This window comes from Mycteria americana, chromosome 5 (assembly GCF_035582795.1).
Source record: "Mycteria americana isolate JAX WOST 10 ecotype Jacksonville Zoo and Gardens chromosome 5, USCA_MyAme_1.0, whole genome shotgun sequence".
Taxonomy (NCBI): Eukaryota; Metazoa; Chordata; class Aves; order Ciconiiformes; family Ciconiidae; genus Mycteria; species Mycteria americana.
This window is the reverse complement of record NC_134369.1, coordinates 50,969,319-50,995,285: the sequence shown is the minus strand read 5'-3', so window position 1 is coordinate 50,995,285 and position 25,967 is coordinate 50,969,319. Positions and strand designations below refer to the sequence as shown.

At 42.0% G+C, this 25,967-nt stretch overlaps 2 protein-coding genes across 11 annotated transcripts in view; one reads left to right on the top strand and one right to left on the bottom strand.

Annotated features, from left to right (window-relative positions):
- TSHR (thyroid stimulating hormone receptor) overlaps nucleotides 1-4,080 on the bottom strand; it is a 73,088-nt gene extending 69,008 nt beyond the window's left edge. For all 3 annotated transcript variants that reach the window (XM_075501528.1, XM_075501529.1, XM_075501530.1), the window contains exon 1: nucleotides 3,882-4,080. In XM_075501528.1, coding sequence (XP_075357643.1) covers nucleotides 3,882-4,045 — 164 coding nt within the window. In that variant the 5' untranslated portion in view covers nucleotides 4,046-4,080. The remainder of the gene's footprint in view (nucleotides 1-3,881) is intronic.
- Nucleotides 4,081-16,857: 12,777 nt separating this feature from the next.
- Nucleotides 16,858-25,967, top strand: part of CEP128 (centrosomal protein 128) — a 139,033-nt gene continuing 129,923 nt past the window's right edge. For 5 of the 8 annotated variants that reach the window (XM_075503370.1, XM_075503365.1, XM_075503367.1 and 2 more), the window contains exons 1-3: nucleotides 16,858-16,972; nucleotides 22,055-22,215; nucleotides 23,696-23,782. In XM_075503370.1, the coding sequence (XP_075359485.1) occupies nucleotides 22,069-22,215; nucleotides 23,696-23,782 (234 nt within the window). In that variant the 5' untranslated portion in view covers nucleotides 16,858-16,972; nucleotides 22,055-22,068. Of the gene's footprint in view, nucleotides 16,981-22,054; nucleotides 22,216-23,695; nucleotides 23,783-25,967 lie in introns of those variants that run through there. The other 3 variants (XM_075503364.1, XM_075503368.1, XM_075503369.1) reach the window with 3 other exon arrangements.

Genomic DNA, 25,967 nt, shown 5'->3' with positions numbered 1-25,967 from the left:
GTGCTGGTGAAAGAGAAAAGCACTGCCAGCCGAGGGGCTGGGACAGGGGTCCCCTCAGTGCTGTGAATGGAGTGCCACTGCCGCAGCACGAAGGAGCAGTGGAGTCAAGGATAGGCAGAGGCAGAAGCAAAGGAGGGCCAGACAGGGGTAAAATGGCACCAGACCAGGCCAGGTGTCAGCCGTGCAGAGAGAGGCATGAAAACATTACAGATGCGACAAAGTTATTGATACCTAATTTCATATTTTTAGTACTGTATTTCGATACCAGTACCGTAGTATGGTATGAGTATATAATCCTTAACTTCAGGCAACAAGACAAGCTTCGCCTGTAATACACAAAACCTTTTTCTTTCTACTTATTTTGTTTACTTCACAGAAAAACTAAAAAAAAAAAATCTTGTACTGAAAAAAAGCACCTCTAAGAACAATATTTGTGCACTCAGCCGTTCTGGATAAGCACCTGCATTAACTATATTTGGACAAATACATTAAAAATGGTTTAAAACAAACACACTTTCCTAGCTGAAGTTCATGACACTTTTCCACTAAAAGAATTTGGAAATAAACATTTTTTGCAATTTCTTATAAGCATGGATTGTTAAAAGGCGGCTTACTCCACTCTCTTAAAGTAGGGCAGAGAAATGAGAACAGTCCTGACTGAATAATCAGAATGAAACTTTAATTGGAGTTTCAAGATCCTGTGCACTGAAAAGAGCTCATCATCTCCAAAAGCTGGCAAAGTGTTCCTAGACTCACCAGTCTCTTAGCTTTACAAACCCTACAAAACCGAATAGCAACATAAGAAAGTTTTAAAATTGGCAGTCTTGAGGTTCATGCATAACCACCAAGAAGCAAAGTCACTTAACCTTGTCCTGATTTCAGCTGGGATAGAGTTAATTTTCTTCCTAGTAGCTGGTATAGTGCTGTGTTTTGGCTTTAGTATGAGAATAATGTTGATAGCACACTGATATTTTAATTGTTGCTAAGTAATGCTTACACTATAAATCAAGGAGTTTTCAGTTTCTCATGCTCTACTGACTGAGAAGGTTGGAGATGCACAAGAAGTTGGGAGGGGGCACAGCCAGGACAGCTGACCCCAACTGGCCAAAGGGCTATCCTGACCCCAACTGGCCAAAGGGCTATCCCATACCATATGGCGTCATGCTCAGCATATAAAGCTGGGGGAAGAAGAAGGAAGGGGGAGACATTCAGAGTGATGGTGTTTGTCTTCCCAAGTAACCGTTACGCATGATGGAGCCCTGCTTTCCTGGAGATGCCTGAGCGCCAATGGGAAGCAGTGAATGAATTCCTTGTTTTGCTTTCCTTGCACATGCAGCTTTTGCTTTACCTACTAAACTGTCTTTATCTCAACCCACAAGTTTTCTCACATTCACTCTTCTGATTCTCTCCCCCATCCCACGGGGGGGGGAGTGAGTGAGCGGCTGTGTGGGGCTTAGTTGTCGGCTGGGATTAAACCATGACAACCTAAAGTAACAAAGTTGTGGGATTTGGGGAAAATTGTAGAGGGTTTCAATGTGCAGATACGCACATCTACATACTTCATGTGCAGATACGCACAATGTGCAGATACGCACATCTACGTACTTCAAAAGAAGTGGTCATTTGTTCTTAAGGTTAATGGAAACTTAAATTATTTTGGAATCTTTTGTCTTTAATTCAGAACTGTTGCCAGGTGTAAGGCAGAAGGATGCAAAACATGACGGAAGCAGAGGCACACATCTTACAATCTCTCAGGAAAACTCCTTGTGTTATTTTATCCTCCACATGCAAGTAGGTCAGTCTGAAGCATCGGAAAGCACTCTGAATGAAAAACAGATACAAGTAACTGTTATGACTCCCATTTAACATATGGAGGGAAAGAAAGATTAAGTCATTTGCCGAGAGCAAGTGACTACAGAATTAGATACAGTCCACCAGACTTCAGCAATTAAAATAATAACACAGAAGGAAAATATACACACCTTATCCAGAGAGAAAACTGCAAACTGAAATAAAAAATGCCTTTTTTTTTTTTTGTGAAAAGAGCTCTGTTTTCCTCATTTCCTTAGAGAATTTTCCCATTTATTTTCAAATCAGACTATACAGCGCATGTTCTACCTTTTCTACCATATACTATAAAATCACAGTTGTCATTACCTGGATTTTTTTTTTGTCTTATAATGACTATGGTAGGGAGTACAGTTCTTGAGATGTTTGCAAGGGTCACCCCAATTGGTACAGATTATTAAAATACACCCAAAATAAATATAAAAATATTTCTCAATTGGTTTTGTTAATTTCTTTTTCCATGGAAATAAGATTTTCACTGGGTGTTTTTGTCTTTTAAAAACAGTGGCTTGTGATCTTGGAGCCCCCATTACAACAGGTGTTTAAAACAGTAGAACGCCAGCAGCCGAAGTGCTTTATTTGTGAAGCTGTATGTGGAGAGGTACTTCTCAGCCATCATACCAGCATTTCTCAAGGAAAGTATCCAACTCCATTATGTGATCTCATTGTTTCTATTAAATATTTTAAATGCCTGCTTGAAGGCATATTTCTCCTACAAAGTGAAACTGCTTTATTTTCTAGCTTGCCATGGTAGATTTCAAATAATATACTACATGTTACATATAGTAACATTACTGCAATTTCAAACTAAATAAACTGCATATACAAAAGTATAATAACCAAACCAAAACCCATATAATTTAAAATCTTATCAACTGAAATACTGCAGTCTAATCATCAAAAAAATTAAAGGCATGCATAAATAATGGAAATAACATAAATATTTTTTTCTCTGTCTTTTCAGGTGAGTGATCAATTTGCTAAGCCTTTACTTTAAGGTGTTAAAAAATCTTGAGAAGTCCATTCAAATAAGTTCAAATAACTTCATGGCTCATATTTTCAAATAAAGTCCCGAGAATCATTATCAAGACATAAACCAATCAACCTGTTATTGTTTTATCTTGCAATTAAATCAACTGAGTTTGAGTTGGTTTATTCTATCAGAAAGTCATCTCCTTACAAATGAACCTTCCCTTGGAGACTAGAAGCATTTTGTGCCTTATGAGACAAAGTAAAAGCCAGGAGTGATTCAGCTGCTTAGTTATAGCTGACTGGTGCCATTTCGGTTTCCCTAGAGTATTTATCTGGTATATCTCTATGGGGCTGACAGATGCGACACAGGACACTCTTCTGGACTGGCAGCAGGAACCCAGACAAGATATTCTACCGTGCCTGTAATGGTACTAAACACTTAGGTTTAGGTACTTGAATTGCTCTATCACTTTGGCAAGCTCCAAATTTGCTGCTCTATCCCATGCTCCACACTTTTGTTTATCTGAAGTACTTTGTCTCCCAGACGGTATATTGGGATTCTCAGTTCCCATGGATTCTTTTTGTCAGGCTTTGGCAAAGAAGCTAAAAGTGCACAGAAGCTTTCGTGGAACTGTTTGCGAGGTGGCACATCCAATTCCTATTCTTTTTTTAAATACAAAACTGTGTTTGATCTATCCTTCCTTCCCCTCACCCCCCAGGCACATGCCACACAGAAGCCAGCCTTCCACTCAGTTTGCCCACAAACAGCCCAGTGACTCGTTTTCCCATATCCTGCTCAGAACTTTTAAGGCCCAACAGACAATCACCTCTTCACATCTCTATAAGGTTTGAGTCACTTCTCCTACGTCTCCCTGACACACACAGAGTCCCCACGTTGCCGTTCTCGCTATGCTGTACTGCCCAGGTAAATCACAGCACTCCCCCCTCCCACACTTCCCTCCCTCATCTCACAGGGCATTAGCTGCGAGCATCTTCTGCTTGCAACATATGAATACTCACAACCGGCTAGTGTCTCCCCTAAACCATCCTAATGTACTCACAGGGTCTGGGTGTCCTCCGGAAGGCTGGGAATGAAGTGGATGTCCCTGCAAGTGATTTTGTAGTCATCCCAGTCGGAACACTCGCAGAAGGCTGAAGGACACCTCTCTGTGCCCTGGCTGCACAGCACCAGCAGCAACTGGAAGGCTACCGGCCGGCACAGCATCTTCCGCAGCCCGCTCCCGCTCTGCCCCTCGCTTCTCCGAGGGGAAGGGAGGAGACACCAGCGCTGCGGGGGCAGACGACGCTGCCCCGCCGGGAGAAGCTGCTCGGGAAAGGCGGCACCTCTGCTGGACAACGCCGCCTCCTCCCTCAGCGGGGACAGGAAAGGTCTCAGCAAACCCTGCGCGCCCCCTCCTTCGGCCAGGCTCCGTCTCCTCGCCCCGGCCCCCTCGCCCGCCCCGCCGGCCACCCCTCCCTGCCGCTCCCCGCCCCACACGGATCTGGGCCCCGCTCCTCGGCACCCCTCCCGCGGGGTCCCCCGGGCCCGTCCCCCGGCAGCGCCCGTGCCCGGCGCCCAGCGGGGCAGCGCCGCAGCGCCCAGCCCGGCCGCGCCGCCCGGGACCCCGCCACCCGCGCAGCGCCGCTCCCCGCGCTCCTGTCCGCGGCCGGCGGGTCCCAGCGCGGCCGCGGGGCGCCGGGGCCACCTGCCGAGGGCGGCCGGGACTGCGCGGGGCGAGCGCGCTGCCTGCCCAGCGCGCCAGGGCGGGCGGCCGGGCGAGAGGTGCCGGCGCGGAGCTGGGCTCCGGCGCCGGGCCGGCAGCGGGACCGGCCCGCCGAGCCGTTTCCAGGCGCGGCGGCGCGAGGTCTCACCCCGGTCATTTCTCCTAGCATCTTTGCAGAAGGGAGGAGGGAGCGGGCTGTGTAAGCGCAATTCTAACTCAGCTGCAAAAGCAGTGAAATTAAACAGGTCTTTACACCCAGTAAAAATTCACTAACTGCAAAGTGGGTACGCACTAAATGTAAAGCAGTTTTAAAAAGCACTGAAAATTCAGAAGAGTGACTTTGAAAATCGCATGATAAAAGAGGTCAAAATGAAGAGGAGAGATCAACATTTTCCACGTTATCAGAAAAGATAAAATCCTTTCACCAAAGAAAAAATGGAGAAAAAATCTAACCTTGGGAGAAATAAGGTGGAATTATTGCCACTTGAAGTAGCAACCCACTTCGGTCACTGCTAGGGACACAAGTTTACAACGGACATGGCACAGAGCTTCCCACACTGGAGCAGTCATCTCTGTGTCTGACAGACATACTAAAAGCTGAAAAAATCTCATTAGTACTCATTTAATTCTGGGTTTCTTCATAAACAAGAGATTCTCTTGCTAAAAACAAATACTTAAAAGTAGTGAGAGAAAAAAGAGACTAGTGTTTAATTCAATGAGGCAGTAAAGAAAGTTCTTTAATACTTTGCCTCAATTCCTTTAACTTTTTTTTTTTCAACTAAATGCCAGTGTTTTCTCCTTCATGAAGATTTTGTGCATGTGTAGGTACACAACAAGAAAAATGTCAACAAAATGTCAACAAAAATGTTGGTAACCTTGGGAGGATGAAACCTGAAAAAGTAACCTACTCACAGTAAAAAATTAGACCACAGTCTTCTTGGATAAATAGTTCCCCTCCAGCTAGATCAGAGTCATCCAAAAGTTATGAGTACAACACATCAGATAGATATTATTTTGAGATAACTCTTTAAAAGTAATTTAAGTCAGTTTATTAGTATGTGTTTCCTAAATATAATTAATGCCCTCAATGTATCTTTTTAAGGTGAGCAAATAATACTGTGCCCATAAAGAAATACAATATAAATCCTGATCTTGCAGACGTATGTTAGTGCTTAGATCTTGTGTAAATGAGGAATCCCATCCAATACATTTATCCTGTTTAGGATAGGGGTATCCTTATGGGTGTCCCAGTGAGGGGACAAGCTGAAGCGCCCACCACAGAGTGCCCTAGGCAACTTCACGCTGCAGTGCATGGAATTCCCTTGGGAATGCTGGCTGTCCCGTGCCCCACTCAGTCAAGTCCTTCTGGCACACTGCTCATATCTGTATCTCACCCTGCAGCCCTAAGAGCCACCACCCACCACCACTTTTTGGTGTCCATACCAATGTGACTAAATAAAAATGAAGTCACAGGCAGATCACTGCATTTCAGGGCTGATGAATGAGGGAGCTGTACACTCCACTGAGGCACAGGCAAGGGAAAAGGTGTGACTCAGTGTTGTCAAGTCAGACATGGAGCTCTGTAACTGTTCACCACTTTGGTCAGAGACTCCAGTACAGTGTAAGCCAGACCAAGTTGCTGGAGGCTGCTACCCATGTGTTCAGGCTTGCCATCTCTCAGCAGTGGGATCGTGTTCTTTCCCAGCCAAGGGCTAATGACAAATTTAATGAAGAAGAAAGCCACAAGCTAGTACAGGTTCTGAGGGTGAAAGCACACCTATTTCTGGGCTGCTATGCCATCCCGTCCTGTCCAATCCCATCCTGTCCCCTGTGGAAGCTAGCCACCCCATATCCTGTGTGGCATAGTAATTCAGGGTCAGCAAGTGCAACATTACCACAGTTGCTACAATCCGCAAAACAACCTACTGGTTAGGCTACCCCTTTGTTGTCGTCTAAGACATCCAGGGCAATATTGACTGGCATTCATGAGGCATGGCCTGTCTTCCTGTTTTGGGGACCATAGACAAGACACACATTCTCACCCATCCATCATATCAGTTTTGGGACACAGTTGTATCATTTCATAATACTCCAAAGGCTTACTAATCTCTGAGGGCAACTCATAAGAATGGGGACCAAGGTTGTGGTGCAAGCTCAGGGATCCTTACTGTCTGCTCCATACAATCCCACTGGTCCTTCCCTGATCTGGAAACAACGCCTCAGTGCCCACCCATCCTGCAGGGGAGCACTTGCTGGGATCTTCAGGACTTGCCTCCTTGTTTCCTCTCATGCTGTTGTGGTTTCCGTGATTTACACTGCTGTAGCCACATGGCCATAATTTTTAAAAATGAAATGCAGATACATCAGAGACCAAACAAAACTAAAAGTTTAGCGGAGTTAGGCTTGCCTTGGGTGCTCTACCCAAAGGGAGTAATCAGCCACTTAATAACCTTCACCTAATGTGGTACATGTTACAAAACTCAGACAGTGCTACAACTGCCTACAGGGTTTTCCCAGGATAATTAAAATTCTCTGCTGGTTTTCTTGTTCTTACTGCCAAAGTATCCAGCTTGTCCTGGGGACACTCTATGCTGTATTAGCAATAGGGCATTAAAATCTCAGTTCTTTTCAGCTCTGGCAAAGAAATATTTTGGTTGACACAGGGTGACACAGAGGCGTACAAAGCCATCTAGCAAAACAAATATATCACCAAAGGAATCTCTGTCTTCTTTTGGACCAAGTCTCCTAGCTGTCATGGGTCTATTCTACACCTGATTTCCAGGCAGTGGTTACAAGCCATAGGTGTTTCATCCAGCAAACAACATTGCCTGACACTGTCCAGAGGCAGCTTGTCAACTTTGAGCAGCAGCAGCATTAAAATCCTCTTCCAGCTTAATCTCTGTTTTCTCACAACCAATCTTGATGACCTAATATGACTTGGAGCACAACAGAGGAGTTCTTACTTTTCACGACGTGACCTGGTTAGCAGAAAGAGACTAGGGATGTGTAGTCCCTCTTTAATGACAGTACTGCTGGGATGATTTATTGCAACCTCTTGAATGTACTCTCTTGCAACCCTCCCTCTCCCCCACTTTTATTCCAGCTTCAGCGTTACTTTTTATGTATCACTGTGTGTGGACTAAGCAAAGGAACAATAGTTTTATTGGTGGGCAGATAAGTAGTCCCAAGATTTGAGTCATTTCAGTGAGTTTTCATAAACCAAATCATACTCATTCATTTGATGTACTAAAGGTATCCTTATGCTACTTACCTTTACTAATACTTACCCTGCATTAGCTACTCCATAGTAATTGTGTTTCAGACTCTTAAACTAGGGGAAAGGTAATTTGTTTCATTGCTCTTTCACTGAGGGCAAAGTATTTTGAATTACCTTTTATTTAGTAGGAAAAAGAGCATGCATGTATATATTGGCATTAGAAGCTTTGGCATGTCAACTGCTTTGTGGCAGCAATGATTGACCAGAAAGTGTTAATGGAAAGAATAAATATCTTCCCAGCTATTTCTAAGGGATCAAAAATGGCAACTTGCAGACCGAAGAAATGGCAAGGCTGATACTGAAGTTGTAGATGTGCTGAGCAGATTTCAAAATAAGTAAGAACTGCTTAATATATGGTTTCTGGGTTTGAACCCTGAATGAGAGAAGCAAGGGACTCCTCTCGTTCAAGGCCTGATAGCCTTGAAGGAAACAGAACAGAACATGTGACTTCAGGCTGGGAAGAGCTCCAGGTCTGGATGCATTGCTTCCTGGGCTTCGAGACTTGGCTTGCACGTTCTGAGCCAGGAACATCAACAGTAAGAGTTTGGCGAGAAAAAGGACTGTAGCTAACCACATGGTGTTTCCATGAGCCCTGGCTTCGCTCTGAAAAGTTATGCTTTAAGCAAGGTGACATCGTTCACATTGTAGTTTCTAGCATATTTAAGGAATTTGCTGGCTAGAAGTCTGCAATCACAGGTTAGTTGTTTCACTCTGTCCACCCCAGCACCACTCACCCTCTGTGACAGCTCCGAGGCTCTGGGTCAGCTCAGGCCTGGGCACCTAAACCCATAGGAGCTATTTAAAAGTTGAACCCGTTCCCAGCCTGATTCCTGCAGCACTGTCTTGCTGACTGGTTTTCCTGGGTAGACTCTGGATCTATGTGGAAGTTAGCATTGTCTCTGGTCTTCTCTCCGGTCCTGTCTCCTTGATAGACCTTGGACCTCATTGTAGTCTTGTCTCCAGGTGTCTCTTGCTCTTCCTGTCTGGACCCTGGACCTGATTTGATTCCTTGCCTTGCTGGGGCTGTCAATATCACCAGCCCAATCCTGCTGAGATGCTGCAGGACTGTGTCCTGTTGGCAAGGTCACTGTCTGTGCTGTGGCCACGCTTGGCTCCCAGCTTGCTGTTCCTCCTAGAGGAGCCTGTCAGGGCTGAGGGCATTGACAGGCCTGACTGCCCCTGCCTGGCCTCCTCTAGGACCTCCCTCCACCCTGCCCACAGCCCAGGACCCCATGTCAGCCCCCAGGGCCATCAGTCCCTGGCCCAGCACCGCCACACTGGGGCTGGTCTCCAGCTCCCCACAGCCCTGCCCGGCCTGGCCATGGGCCGCACTAAGCCAAGCCTGACACCCAGGCCCAGCCTCAGACCGTCCCATCCCCAGGGAGGTGCCCAGTGCCTGGGGTTGGGGCTGAGACTGAGCCAGGGCTGCCCGGCTCCTGGCTGGGCCGGCGGGATGGAATGGGCTGCCAGGCCCTGCCTGCTGCCCTGGGGGGATCCCCTGTGGCTCCTGGTGCCTGGCCCTGAGGGAGCCGCTAGCCTTGCAGTGCCACGCTCTGGCTTCTCCTAGACACCTCCTGGTCCTTCTGTTCTACATTTTCCTGTCCAGGCAGCCAGATGGTGGAATGAAAAATACGTTTGTAAAGCTACAGATAACCCCAGGCTAGGGAGGTCTGTGAACTCTAGATCAGAATTTAAATTCAGAAGAGAAAAACACAAGTAGCTACGTGCAATGAGACACACCCAGCACGGCAGAAAAATGGGAATATTGTGCATTTATTCCACTTTGCTTTGCATTTATAGAGTTGTCTGGAATACTTTTTCTGTCAAGAAAGAAGTAGAAAATCTGAGGATTATTCTCAGGATAGTAAGGAAAACAGGAGGTTTAGAAACATGACCCATATTGAAGGAACGATGGAGCACAGTTGCTTAGCTTAGTCAAGACCACAAGTATTTTAGGCTATAAAAAAGAACAATAATCAGTAGTTCTGACCACATCAGTTCTGAAAAGTGATGGCATCTAGCAGCTTAGAATGGCAACTTTCCACCCTGTGTAGAATACTAATAAGCATTCCTTTTTTATATACTAGAAAATGTTAATGTATTAAAAGTATCACCAACATGTGTACATCCACAAGTATAAACATAATCCTAAGAACAGACATTCAAAATCCTATGCCCTGAGGACAGAGAAATGAAGCAGTTTTAATCAATTAATATGGCTTACGCTCTGATCCTAATAAGCAAATAGGAAAGAAAAATCACTTGTAAATCTGCAGTATATTGCAGATTTTTTTTTCCTGGTTCTTTTTCAAAGACTCCTGCAGGTTCCTATTAATTTAAACATCGCAAAAATCAACAAGCATATTTTTCCACTGGTACAGACACTCCCTCTAGTGACAGCCACAGTCGCTCATTTAGTACTTATCATCTCAAGCACTGCAAGGCTCAGAATTCCATTGGTTTTGGGATGATTTTTAAAAAAGTAACATTATTCTCATCTGCCAGATTTGAGATGGTATCTCGGGTATCTTTGCACTGCTTATATGGTTTATACACAAATCAGATAAACCAAAACAGGTTCTAACAAAGAAGCAATTAGCTCTAATTGGTGTTCCACATAAACTCCTCAAGAGATTACTAGATATCAACAGTTAAATCTTGTAATATCTGTGTGAGGAAGTGTTCAAACTGGGAAAATAATTCAGTGAAGAGTAGAATAAAGACTTGGTTTTTTTTTCTTATTAATCAACATGTTTAGCCATTCCAGATACTTGTAAAATATGCCAGTTCCAACCAGTTTCTATTTCAGTATCTGAAATAGGTTCTGGTCTGTCAGAAAAAATTACATTAGACATACTGCTTTGACACAGCAGCACTCATCAGACCAAATGTTTGAATAGCTACATGAAAGAATGTTATTCTAGGTTCTTGAAGATTCATGTCTATATAACCAATTTATCTTGGACTTCAAGAACAGGTAGTTATGGAGTTTTATGGTTATGGGAGCTTAAGGAACTCTTGTGCTTCTCCCTTTGCTTTATTTCATGAAAAAGCCATGAAAAAGCTGTGAAAACTGAAACACTCAGTTGGCTGAAGACTAAATAGGAGGTACTGCTGTGTAAAGCCTTGCAAAGTCTGAGGTTGTCAATTCTAAGAGTGCTCAGAGAGAACAGTAAGATGAAACTATCCGTTGGACTTAGGCAATTAGTTAAGCTAAGAACTATGAAAGCTGTTTTCAGGCAGGTATGTTTGTATCCAGAAAGGACTACAGAATCAGAGTCACAGAATCGTTGAGATTAGAAGGGACCCCTGGAGGTCCTCTGGCCCAAGCCCCTGATCGAGCAGGGTCACCTAGAGCCGGTTGCCCAGGACTGTGTCCAGATGGCTTTTGACTATTCCAAGGATGGAGACTCCACAACCGCTTTGTGCAACCTGTGCCAGTGCTCAGTCACCCTCACAATTAAAAAGTGGTTCCTTATGTTCAAACAGAAGTTCCTGTTCAGTTTGTGCCCATTGCTTCTTGTCCTGTCACTGGACATCATCTTCTTTACACGCTCCCTTCTTTACACTCTCCCTTGATGAGATCCCCCAAGCCTTCTCTTCTCTAGGCTAGACAGCCCCAGCTGTCTCAGCTTTTCCTCATGGGAGAGATGCGCCAGTCCCCTAATCATCTCAGTGGCCCTCAGCATGTTACTAGCTCCCTCAGCATGCGTGGGTGCATCCCACCAGGGCCCGTAGACTTCAGTATGTTCAGTTTATTAAAAGTATTCTCTAAACTGATCCTCAGTATGTTCAGTTTATTTAAGTATTCTCTAAACTGATCCTCTTCCACCAAGGGTAACTCTTCCTTTCTTCAGACTTTCCCCTGGGGTTTTCTTGTTCCAGACTCTCCCCCTGGTCTCTGAGGCCTTGGATTCCCAAAGGCAAAGACTTTCTCAATTCCTTGAGAACAAAGACTGAGGCAAAGAAGGCATTCAGTAACTCAGCCTTTCGCACGTCCTCTGTCACCAGAGCCCCTGCTCCCATTTAGCAGTGGTCCCGCATTTTCCCCAGTCTTCCTTTTGCTACTTATGTACTTACAGAAGTCCTTATTGCCATTGACATCCCTTGCCCAGATTGGGGCACAGAATAGAAGATAGCTTATTTATTTACAATTACAAGACCTTTTCTTCCTGTCTGCATTTATCCTAAAAAAGCTCTCAGGTTTTTTTTCTCAGGCTTATATTGCCTGTGTCTCTTATCTAAAGTCAGCTTTCTAGTCATCTTTGTCTGATTTCATTCTGCTCTGCCTGCATCTCTAGCATAGGCATCTACGCTCAGAAATAACATCCAGCAAAAGCTTATCTGCCCTCATAATTCAGACTTCAGACAGATCTTGCACTTTTCTTTGAGTTGGGTCATGGCACATACATGTTTTGATATGGAGACTAGCTTGTTTAATAGAGGAGCTTGACTGTTTATTACAACAATCATAAATCAAAACTAGCTTTTAAGCTCACTGACTTAGGTGATAATTCACCTGGCTCACAGTGCTTCTCCTTCTTGTATGTCTATGATACCTGTTCATAAAAGAACTCATTTTCTGAGCCCAGTAAATGATGAATCTTTAAGCCAGTTACTTATTTATTTAGGGTTGTCTTATCTTTTCTTTTTGATAGCCTTCTGAAAGAAATATCTAAACAATCTCCTGAAAGCCACAAGAATAATGACTTGTCATGGATGACAAGTAGTGTAGCATGTAAAAATACCACTAGTGACAAATCCAAGAATTTAAAAATTTCAGTTTAAGCCTAAAAAAAAGAAATTATTAAAAAAAATGTTATAGTCCTTCTGGATTTTCCACCCTTAAGGTCTGTGTCCTCAGGCTCCCTATACATTTATTTATATATATAGTAATGCAATGGCTTATAATAATCTTTCATTTTTTAAAAAAACAATGATCTTTCTTAAGCGTATGAGTCAAAGGGCACAATAGCATTAATCAAGTAGCACTAGCCTTAAGTAGTAAGACCATGCTGGCCTCTCTAAATGCAAGCACTGTCAAGTGATTGTCTCAACACAGCACTTTAGATAACAGAATGCTGGGATATATATTTCTGATTTCATATAATAACACAAAAGTGTTCTGTGTTTGTAAAGTTAAACAACTTCTTTAGAAGTATTTCTAGTATAGTAGTTTATTATGCATAGTTAAATAATTGATTTCTCATGTAGAAGCATTCCAAACTGAAGAGATCTTCTGTAGCAATCCTACGCACTTACATTTAACATCCTTATGACAAAACTAAACAAAAAAAATTCATCACAGTACTGGTCAGGTTCTAAAAAGAGAATTACAGAAATATGAAGATACTTGTTAAAAATGCTAAAAGGGGCAGACAAGGGAGTTACCTTGCATGCCTCATGGTGAATCTTTAAGGACACGAAACCGCAAGAGCATACCTAGTAAATAAGGCTTCAGGAAGGGCATAAGAAAGCCAGTGTTGTTGACACTAGGATAAGGTCAGTTATTAAAAGCAAGAAATCATCCTTCAAAAAGTTAATGTCATGTTTTAGGGTAGAGCACAAAGTTTTCTTTCAAATGCTAGCAGGCTAAATGTAAAATATAGTAGAACAAGTTTAAAGGCAGTTGAGGAACAACTTGTGAAAACCAAAAACTAATAATCCCTTTTCAAATGCAACAAAGCAAGGAATGCTGTCAGAGTCTATAAGACTGGTAGATGACTTAGCATATAAAAGGAGCATGTAGATAACACCGTAACCCAAAACTGAATGATGTTTTGTTTCTATGCTTACTGTAGAAGAGCTCAGACAGATTCTCAGACTGATATTTCTTTGTGGCCAGATAAATTCAACTTGAGAAAAATAACCAGTCAAAATCTTATTTACTTGGTGATTGAAATAGCAGAACTAGTGACTGTGGTGTACTTCTCAATCAACACCCTTTTTGTACCAGAGGACTAATTAATATTATGCTAATATTTAACAGAGATTCTAAGGAAAATAAAGGAATTTCAGATTCAGAGAATACAGACTACAGAATCCAGAACACACAATGTCAGAATCCAGAATAAAAAAAATACAGTTTCTGTATTTTTGTATACAGAATACATATTCTGTATTTTCTACAGCAACTGTACTGGTACATTAGTAGAAACTACAATAAAGAATAAAATTAATGGCTGCATGTATAAATAAAATATTTGGAGGAAGAATCAAAACAGCTTTTTTGAAAGACAGACTTTCCTCATGTATTTTGGAAGTCTTTAGATACAGTTTACTTAGATTTTCAATCAGCCTTTAGGACAGCCTTCAGCAAAGGCCCTTAAATTATGCAGCCATAGAGTAGAAAGAAAGCACTTTTTCACACATCCAGAAGTAAACTTTTAGAAATCATTGCCAGGAGGTTGGGGAGGCAGACAGGATTATACAAATTTAGGAGCTACAGGCCTGTAAACAGATACCAAAGGAAATAGTCCTCTTACAAATGTCCTCTGACATGACAAATGTGGATGCTGGAGGAAACTACAGAGAAGGTTAGAAAGTAGCCAGGTTCATGTGCTCTCTCTAAATAGCATTTCCTGCTGTCACTGTTGAATACAATATGCTGGGCCAAATGGACCAACAGGGCATTTTTTATGTTCCTATCTGGACATGGTTACAAATACATGCATGCAAATTTTAGCCCTCTCCCTACTCTAAAGAAAGGTGCAGCAAAAAAACCCCTAATGCATCCATCTAGTCTGGAAATCAACATGCACAGGTACAAGGAACAGACTTGATGGAGTTGACAGTTCATCACACTAGCTTAGTGTGATCACACACACACACACACACACACACACACACTAGCAACCCTCATCAACAACCCTATCACACTTACCTATTCCCTCTCTCATTCCCTGAATTTTGAAGGGAACAGAGAACACCAGAATTTTGCACTAAATATGTTGTGCAAAAACCACAGTGAGCTTCAAGCAGTTTGTTACCTCACACTGGTGTTCACTGAATCAACTGAGTCTGAAAACATCACTGGCCTGCTGCTTTTCTTCTCTGTTGGGAGTGGTGGGATCTTGATGGTTTGGATCTTTTTCAGCAAAGATACACAGTCCAGGAGTCTTAGCATACATGCCTGCTTACATGTTTTCTGTAAGTCTTTAGTATTTCACTTGTTACACCAAGCAAGCCTCAGCTTGATGAGGATGGGAAAACTATGTATTAGTCAGTGGCATAAGCCTTATTTCATATGCATATGTGAAAGAGTTACAATGCTTGTGGTAATGCTGCAGCTGACAATGTAGCTGTGTGCAAAAATAGCTGTCTGAAGCACTGGAAGCACCTGCTTCCTTCTGTTACAACATTAGACCAATATATACATAGATGGCAAGTGCTGTTTGCTGACTAGCTACTTTCACAATTGCAATATGCATGGTTAGCATGGTCTTTAGGACCAGTGGTTGTGCCCAGGTTGGCAGTCTCAGCTGGAGACTCATCAGCTTCCACTGGAACATTGTGTTGATAGCAAGCCAGATGTGCTCGCACTTAGCATAGATGCAAATACACTTCTCGAATATGCACCAGCCACATCCAGGACACACTCCTTACCCCTTCATCCTCTCTGTGATGGCCTGAGAGAGCCTACTAGGTCAGAAAAAGAAATCTGCCCATGGATGAATTCTGGGAGTCTATGGAGGAGCAAGCCCACTGCCAGGTGCAAAACTGGGAGGAGAGGGAATCCCTCAGAGAGCTCAGGAAGATTCAGGGCCTGTCTCCCAGAGACCACCATGAGCAGCCTTTTGAGATGAGACTGAGCAGAAGCCCTGACTCTCACCCTGCATTTAGACCTGCCAGCACAACCTGACCATGCCGCAGTTTGCAGAGGAAAGGCCAGGGCAATGGTCATGCATTGGAAGCCAGGGAAGACTTATTTCTTCACTAATGCTTCAGCTCACAGAGAGGTAAATTATGCCATTACATTCCTGTTCTGTGTCTCACCTGCCTTCAGCTCAGATGAGGATAATGCCACCTGAGCATGACCACAAATCAAAGACACAGCAGCAGGGGCCAGCAGCCATTGCCTGGGATGTTGGTGGATGCTGCCAGTGACAGGGGGCCTCGATTACTCCTGAGGTGTGTTGTAATCATACAGCATGCAAGCATGCCTGCTGCATTAGAGACTTGTGGGTGAGTCAATGAAACCGTCCTGCGGGACAGGAATAAAGGTAGGCAGTATGGATTGTCAGCCGTGCTTTATTACTGTGCTCAAAGGCCAATGGTCACTCCCTGGAGTGGATCCCAGAGGCAATACAGACATACCTGCGTTAAAAAAACCAACCCACTGCGTTTACTTTGGGCTTGAGTGCTCACCTACAGGTGATCTGCAGCCAAATATTCCAGTGATTTTAGGACTGTTGCAAGTTCTGCCCAAGTTTCAGAGGCCCAGGCAATGTTCCTGTGATCACTCACAGCACTCTTTATCCCTTTTCTTTCTTCAAGGCTAGTCAGTGTAGCAGTCTGTAATATTTAGTCATTTTTACTGCGCACAAGGGTAACAGATACAACATTTGTGAAGAGGGAGATGCCTGGCTTGAAGAAACAAGAAAAAGTCAAGAGATAGAAATGGCGACGTCTTCCCTGTAAGAAACAACTGTTTTAAGTAGCCCACACACTCCTTTTCCCAGTGGATCCGCCAGGTGCCTAGTCTCCTCAGAAGCGGAATATACACAGCAGCTTTGCCAGGGCAACAGCTTTTGTTTCTGCTCTTCATGTTTATTTAGCTGTAGTGTTTGTAATCCCCAATGTGTATTTTGTAAACGTTTCCCTTTTAAAAACTTATAAACACCAGTGCACGCTACCACCTTCCCACCGCCGCCCACACCCCGCGGCCGCGGCCTCTAAAGGACCAACGGCTTCCCCGCGGGGCGGAGCCTGGTCTTCCGTTACCGCTCCTGCGGGCGCGCGCGACTCGGCCCGGCCGGCGTCGCCGCCGCAAGGTCTCTTGGGAGTTGAAGTCCTCTACTCGTTCTTTCCCACGGCGGCCTGTGCTCGTGGACTACCTGTCCCACAGAGCCTTGCGGGGGGGCCTGGCGCCCGGAAGGCGGCTCCGGCAGCTGGCGGCAGGGCGGCTAGTTCAAGTTGCCATAGTGGCGAGGTGAGGAGGTGCGTGGGGCTGTTGGGCGCGCCCGGGGAAGGGGTCGGCTTCGCCTTGGGGAGGTAGGGCGTCCTCCCGCAGCTGCTGTGCGGTGAGCGCTGGGGGTGCGGGAAGGCCAGAGTCGGGGCTGCGGCCCCGGGAAGGGGCTGCGCTGCCGCTCGGGGCTGGCGGGGTGCGGAGCGCCGCGGGAGGGCGGGCGCTGAGGTGAGCGGCGCCGGGCGGCGCGGCAGCCGGGAGCTGCGGCAGCCGGAGCTGCGGCGGGAGGCGCAGAGTGCGGCGGCCGTGGGGTTACTGACGAGTCGCGGCGGCAGCCGGGGCAGCCCGTGGTCCTGCCGGAGGCCCGGCCGTCGGCGAACCCGGCGCCTTTCTGGGGATGTCCCGCTGCCCCCGGGGCTTTCACGGTTCTGTCCGGGGCAAAAGATCCAGGAGGCCCGGAGGCCCTCAGAGATGAGGTCAGGTGTTAGTGAAGGTCGATACGTGCACGGCGAGAAGAGGACTTGCAGAGGGCATTAGTTGAGCTTACTTGTTGTGAACAGTATGAAAGAACCGTTTTCTGTGTCGTGGTGATGAAGAGTGATGAGAACATGGTGTCACAAGTTGACAATAAAACGTAGTACTGGTGCCTGAAAACATAATGGTGAAATGACAACATGTTGGATCACCTTCCTGGCTTTTTGAAAACTTCTTCTGGCTCAGTTAGAAGCACTGAAGGAAAGGGTCTTTCAGGTGTCATGTCCCTTTCCGGAATGGCTGCCGAATTTTTTTGTCATGCTCAGTCTTAACTATAAGGCTTCAAACATGCCTTTAGCACTAAGTTAGTTACCTAGTGATAGATTAGTCTGCATGGAGCTAAACAAATAAAAACACTTGAGAAGTAATCAGGTTGTGTATACTGAGTTCATCTTTTGCTTACTTGAGCTGGAGAACTTGCTGTGGAGACTGTCAGCTGTACTTCATGTTTGCTTTACCCTGCAGATCTCTTAACAGGAGAGTCCTCAGTGAAACTGAAGCCCTGTTTTCTACAGGGAAGGAAAATACTGAGTGTTGATGTTTTTCCTCAGTGCAAGAAAGGTTATAATCTCTTTGGGTAGACTAAAAACCAGTAAAAGACAAATGATGCTCACTGTCAAGTAGGTTGTATGATAATGTGCTGAAATCAGTCTAGGTTTTTGGAAAAAGTGACAATAGGCTTTTTTTTTGTTTAAATTAATAGGCAAATGTGCATACAGAATATTTGTACAAATTTCTGCTTCTTTATGATTTTTTTTTAATCTAAAATGAAACTTCTGTAATTGCTTTAAAAATGAGGATGGTGCTTTATATGAAACAAAACTTAAAAGTACTTACGGTTCCTCTTAGGTTGCTCATGAGAACAAAGAGGAATGCTACTTAACCATAAATGGAAAGTTTTCTTCAGACAAAATGTCCTCCTGTGTCTACTGTTTTATTTTATGTTTATCTTGTTTACTAGCCTTTCTTCAGAGCTTTGGCCAGTAAATATCTTAATAAGCTTATTTTTGGACAGATGAAAACAAACCCATTAATCTTTTCTGCTGTAAATCTTGATTTCCCTTTTGTTTTCTCCAAGGTCATAGCTTTTCAGTAGCTGGGGGTCTTAGGGTTGAGACACTTCTCAGAATGATGTTTTCAGCAGATAAGTCAACTGCTGTTTTTCATTAATTTCTATCAATGCCTGTCTCTTTTTCTGACATTACAAGTTGCAATACTTGTCTAACCAGAGGTACATGTAGGGTCATGTTCAGAGGCCCACTCTCAAAAGAGTTTGAGAAAATTTTAAGAATTTAGTTCCCATCAGCTGAGATGCAATAACTAACCTTTGGAATTCTGCTGGCTTATGCCATTTCATCTGGAAATGAGTTAAAACACTTTCTATCACTTGAATGCTCTTATGTGTCTCATTGTTCTTAATTTCTTTGTCTAGTCAGGTATCCTTAAAAAGCCATCTTTCACTAATGTGAAACTGATAATGTCATAAGTGATGTTATTATTGGGCTCTCAGCTTCTAGAAAGAAATGTGACAGGGTGGAATTAAGAGTTAAGCCTAATCTTTCACTTGGAGCTGTTTGACTCGCAGACAAGCTATAGGATTTGCGTGATGTAAGGTTTCTAGCTCTCATGGGATACTTCTGTGCGTTATTCTACATACAGAGTAAATCCAACATATGCTTTTCTGCCCAGTTTGGGAGGAAAAGAGAATTTGCTTCCTGTAAAACTGTGAATGGAGTTCTGAAGAATCTAAGTTGTCAAAACAACATTTACTATGACTTTGTAGCTGAGCTAATGTATGACAGATATAGACCATCAACCATTTGCTATGATCATTAAAATTGAATGTGTTGTGACTGTAAGAATAACAGTCAGGCAAAATATGCTGGTACATAGGTCCATGAGTAGATGAAGACTAGACTGCTGTGGATTAATGTCTCAGAGTTGAGTTTCTGATCCCTAATAAGGCTGATCTTGTGCTTAATTCTTAGTATGGCCATTAATAGGGTCTCCCCTTTACTTGGTGTCTTAAAGGTATTTTCACAAAATGCTTTGAAACTGAAAATCTTTGTTAAGCTTGGAGGAAATTGATCACTGAATAAGTTACTTTTTGGGTTTTGAGCAATTGTGCTGCTTGTCATGCTTGGTAAGGTCCGAAAGAGATGTTTCAGCCTGGAGAACTGACACTGCAGTTACAGAAGGAATTAAAAAATACTCTAGAACAGGTGATGCCAAACTTGTTTGAGAGAAGTCTCATTTCATGCTTATCAGTGATACCTGTGGTCTATGTGTTGGAATATGGATCTTGCTGATGTCCATTATAGTAAAGATTGAGGGGAAAATACAGCTTGGTGTAGTAATGTGCAGGACAGAGTAAGTTGTTTGGGGTTTTTTTGTACTGAATTATGGTAAAAATGAATATTATTCCATGTTGTTATTTCTATTGGTGTTTTATTTCTTTTATTTTCCTCTGTCTTTGAAAATACCCCATATTTCGTGTTTCCCAGTCCTCAGTGTTTATGCTTTCTCAACCTCATTTAGACTTTATTTCAGCTGACTAGAATGAGAGGCACTGGAGTAGTGAATTCTGATACTGGCAGTAAAAATGTGCTTTAGTGAGATAAGGGAAGGGAAGATGAGATGAATTCATCACTTCAGAAAATGTAAGGAATATTAGTGTACTTTAGCACAGACTGAGTACGTTGATTTACTCTCCTTCAATGTTTGAAAGGTTTCTATCCAAGTCTGGGGGACACAAATTTACAACCTTTTAAAAATTAAATATAATGCTCTAGAAAAGCATCATGTCGCCTCTATATAAAATACAATATAAGAATTGAAACTCATGCATGGTTTCTTTGGGAAACTTCAGCTGTAATGGCTAGAAGAATGACACTTTTACTGTGGCTTTTTTTGTGTTGACTACAGGGCTAAAGGGAGTTCAAGAGTTTGCCAGTCTATTTCCTCTTCCCCAGAGTAGGCTCAGACTGTTTCTCCCAGCAGATGCCGTTAACACAGATCTTATGATAGTGATTCCGTGACCTTTAGGCAAACTTCTGCAGTGTGTAATAGTTTAAGAAAAAATTGCTATCTAGCCTACCTTTTGAGGGTCATAATTTTAATCAGTTACTGTCTGACTTTCCTATACTGGTCATAGCTGTCTGTAGTTTTTAATAATTTCTCTTCCCGTGTCTGATGTTTGTTATGCTATTTTCCCTCCTCTACCTTGCTGTTCTTAAGACTCAGCAATCCCCATTCTTTCCTCACAAGCCTTATTTCTTCTGCCTCAAGTAATGTTTGAATTCTAGTCAAGTGAATTGCCCCAGCATCAACATAGTAATCTGGGTTATGTTGAATTAACATTGGATAAAATAAATAATATTTCACAATGTACAAAATTACCCTTATTTTTACATCTTGTATGGTGTTAGCTTTTTCTTTCTAGAATATGACATTGCTGATGCATATTCAACTTGAAATACTAAAGCTCTTGAATAGCCTTTTTTTCCCTCTTTCTCTTACCAGCTTTGTTTTCCTTGCTGTATTTGTCCAGTTGGACAAATAGTGTCAGCTGCAAATTTAATAAACATATTATATTGCATTATCGGTTTATTTAATGAAAATATATAGTGGATTCACTCTAGGTTCTCACTTGGTACCTCTCTCCAATTTGACACGTAATTTCTCTGAACTGCTCTGTGAGTTCTGATACTCACCCAGTTCTGCTCCCATTTTAGGAAAGCTTAATTTAGTTCATGTTTCTTTAGCTTGCTTTTGTGAATGTCATGTGTGTCCAAGGTTTAAAAAAAAAGTGAACTCTACTGCTTCTTCCCTGTTTAACAAATTGTTATTCATTAGCAGGTTGATTGAGTTGATATCAACGGACACATTGCTTTTTTTTTTTTTTTTTTTTTGAGAACAGGTCTTTTGCTGGAAACTTAATTTTAGTATGTGGAAAAGATTAAAATAGACTATTTTAAGTTGTTTAGTCTAGTCTATAACTTCTTGGCCACAGTTTTCTTTCCTTTCCCTTCTTTTTAAGACACTGCATTTGCCTTCTTCCATAATATCTCCAGTTCTTGAGTCATTAAGATACTGGTTCATAGGCTTGCTTCAGACAGTTAGTTACTTGGGGTTATTTGTCTTAGTTGGCCCTGGCCAAGCTGAATATAGCTTAGCTAGTAGTGTGAGGCACAGGGGAATGGTTCTGCAGAGCAGAACACTTGATAAAGAGCTGATGTCCCCAGTGTTTTGGGCGGAGAATTTGCTTTGGACTATGGTCTTATCCTGGATACTGAGCAATTAGAGGTAGTGAAAGTGCATCTTTTGATTTAGTTCTCTCGGAACGGGCTCTGCCTCTTGCATTTTGGCACTGCTTCATGGTGTGAACAAATACAATAACTGAGGAGCAGTTGGAAGATCTGCTTCAAAAGTACATCCTGACTGGAACCAGAAATGCTAATGTAAATGTAGTCTGAGTCTATGAGATTGCTTTGGGAATATTGTGAAAGTAAGAAACTGTTCGGTTACAATCAAGATTTAACATTCATTACTTTTTCTGGTCTTTCTGCCTAGGTTTCGAGATACTAATGGCAGATTCATCCAGTGATTCAGACAACTTTCTTAGGGATCGAATAGGAAGGCGGCCACCTCTGAGAGCATCCCACAACAGAGCTCGGAACTGTGGTGCTGAAGAAGTTACAGAGAAGATCCATACTTTAGCAAGCACTTTACAGGTGGTTTACAAAATACTGTTTTAAAGTATTTATAGAATCTGCATTTCTATAACATAGGGTCAAATTTTCATTTCTGAAGTTGTGGAAAATGCTGTACTGATGGGAAACATTGCTTTCTGTGCAAACCAAAAAGATTTTGGGAAATTAATCATATTGCCTTTGATCTGAAAGTATGTGGCTTGTTACGCTTTTATACAGCTGTTACTTCAGATAGTAATACAATGTTGTTAGAAACAATGATGAGTTTGGTAATACTGTTTATAAAGTCAGCAAACTGAATAATGCCAAATAAACTTTGTCAGATTCTCACAAGAGGCATTCAGTTTTGTAGCAGAAAGTTCCAGCCCCATTTTTGTTGTCTTGTACTGTGTAAAATTTCCCAGTTCCTAATAAAGTAAATATGTAGGCAGTCAGTTCCCTCATGACAGAGTTTACAATTCAAGTATTTTCTAGATGTGGAACAGCACAGTGAGAAGTGTTATTTGTAAACTTGTAAGAGATCTATACCTGAGCAGGAAAAAGTGTTAATCTAATTCCTGCTTCTTCAGGGGAAGCAGCAGAGGAAATCTCTCAATCTGTTTTGCAAGTGGGAGGAGACATTTAGCTACCTTGACACCATTCATTGCTAGAGAAGTAATCTCCATTCTTCTCTGACAGTTCTGAATACCTAGAGTGGGTGGGCTTATATATTATCATTTGTGTTGAAGTATTGTTTGGCTGGCAATATTTTTTTTTTCTTTTTAATGTGTGAGAAGAGAAAAATCCCTATAGAATGCTGAATTTAAACTTCATAACTTCTTAGCTAGAAAATAATCATCAAGCTAGAAAAGAGATGAGTTAATAAGAATGTAATCTGACTGTTTTTTCAAAGGGACTCTTTGGTATTGTCCTGTTTCTGTCTAACCTCTTTCTAGCTGCTCTTCTGAAATTCTGATTTTAAGCTAATTGCTTTTTGTGGACTGCTTTCCAGCAGGTATGCTACCTGATCAAGCTCTTCATCTGGTCAGAGAATGCTCACGCAGAGACCTTACCTAATGTGTTATTGTGTTACCTAAATGTGTTACCTAATGTGTTACCTTACCTAATGTGTTATTTGTTACCTAAAATTTGTTATTTCTCTGTTACCTGCCTGTAAAACAGAATCAAGTTGACTTTTTAAGAACTTTGGATTAAAAAGATTTTTCTCCAGAGTGGCTGAAACTTATAAAACTTTTTGTTTGAAGCCGAGGCCTTACTGTTGTACTGTAAATGATTGTGTGGTTTTTTTTGTTTTGTGGTTTGGGTTTTTTTTTTTCCTTCCCTTTAGCTGTGCTGTACATCTTCAGATTCTGGTTACTTGGATAGGATTTTGAATGCTTAGACCCTTTAAAAAGCACTTGTGTTATCAGTTTACTCTTATAAACCAAGAATAATAAAGACAGTAATATTTGATTAGAGGAGGTTTCTGTTTTGACTTTTCTTCCTCAAACTTTTTTTTAAGGATACCAACAGAAATCTAAGACATGTTGACCGTTTGCTAGGACAATACAGAGAATACAACAAGGAACAAACCGAAGCAATAGCAACTGTGAGCAACTTTCAGTTTATCTTAACTTCTTAAATCTTTTCTGCTAATAGCATTCATAGCTGAAAACTTGGTAGTAATGGACAGAATATATCAAGAGTTAAGTAGATGTAAACATAAACTTTTCATATTTATTTGAGCAATCTAAATCAAACTGTAGTAATATGTTATATAATGAAACTCTGGCAGGTTTTGTAGCTTCATTACTCTTCTGGTTTATAAGCACCAAATAGATTGTTATGTTATGATACTATGCCAAGTACAAGGTGCATAGCTGAAATAGTGTGTTAGGGAACATGTTTCTTTTGTGTGAATAAGTGATAGGATAAAAGCTGAGTTACAACAGGGAATGAGACTGTGATCATACTGGTGTAGGTTTTTTTTCCCATCATTCTACAACAGGTTCTGAATCTGTTGACCAGCTTTCTCTAAATTGCAGAAGGGGTGAAATTCTCATAAATATCAAGCTTCTACAAGTTTGAAAACAGGTGTCTAGACAGAGAAGGTGAAACAAATTAGTGCTGGTAGGGCAAGAGAGGTTTGTAACTTGGTTACAAACAAACTGCAGCAGGTGCTGCCTGGAAACAGATACATATGAGATGTAGGAATATTCTGCATGTGAGGGTAGAGAGAAAAAGCAAATATGTAGAAAAGAAGGCTTGTTTTCTTAAGACAGCTTGCTTTCTAAATCAGTGTGCACAAGCTCTGCATGGAAGTAATTGGGGATATTATATGCCTCAATAATTTTTTTTCTCTTTGAATGCTGTTTGTGTCTTTATAAGCACTACTTAGTTATTGAATTTGTAGAATTTCTGGTGGGCATTGGAACCATTTAAGGTTGTCTGTTTTTAACAAATGCTGATACTAAATGTAGTTCAACATCGTTATTCTGGAAAGATTTTCTATGAGGAAACATCAAGGTGAGTGAGACATCACTGAAATTTAGTTTTCACTTAATGTCCATTCTTAGTCATGCTAGGTAGCTTTTATTATGGCTCAAGTGGAGGAGAAATCTAGAGACTCTAACCATCTCCTGCTTGAGCTTTAAATAATAGACTAAAATCAGTCTTACTAGTAAAGATAGTGTGTTTTTCTGAGTTTCTGTTCCCTTCCTGACGCAGAAGTTCCCACTTGCATAGAATAAATGTCGTATGTATTTGGTATGTAGGAAGAAGCAGCTGGGATCAGGAAGCAGTGAATCTGTTTTCCTCCTACAATAAATATTTAAGAAACTTGAATAAATTTCTCATTTGGATGGTGATGTGTTGGGTTTTTTTCACAATGATAGTTGGTCAAGTGTTTCTACCATATTAGACAAGATTGTTCATCTAAGAGTATTTTGCTCCAAATGGAATATGTGTTTAGGTTCTGTCAGTTATGCTGAATATTGTAATGTCTGACTCTTGAATTCTTTGTGATCTTTTCCATAAAAAAGATTTTCTTCAGACTATTGTATAGCACCTTTGCATTTATGAATTGGTAACTGCTGCTGAGGAGCTCTTTTCCATTCTAATTTATAAATTAGTCTCACTACCTCACTTCTAGGTGCCTGGGGTCTGCCTGTGAATCAATGCAAAACTTGCTAGGTAACTTACAGGGTCAGGAAGGTTTGCCGCTCAGAACTCTATTTCATTGTTGCTATTGTTGATTCTCTAGTAGTGGGAACGTTGTACTCTCCATATGTGCTCTGTTCCAGAGCAATGTTATTCTCCTGCTGATTTCACTGTTGGTTTGTGGTTTCGTTATCTGCCTGGAGGACAAGAATAGTAGAGAAAAGGTTCTGTTCCGCTCTTTGCGGTGGAGAGAAGGGAGTGAGAGGGAGAGAATGTTTTGGGGTGGATTTTTTTGGTCATGTGAGGCTTTGGAGAGGTTTAAAAGTAATCAGCCTTTGAGAGAGATCTGGTGGTTTGGGTGCATTTTGGTTTTGTGGTTTTTTTTTTTTTTTTAAATTTTATTTTTTCTGATGCCACTGATGTTTGTCTCTTTAAATAAATTAAAAAAAAAAAAAAGACAAAAACCAAACACAAAAGAAAGAAGAAATGGGAAAGGACCAAAATGTTAGGCACTCTTTTGATGGGATTTAAACAGCTTATAGATGAGAAGTTGAGGAATGGAATTCAGATTGGTGAATATTAAGGATATTCTATGAAAAATTATGTTTAATATCTCTGGTTTACTCTCATAGCCT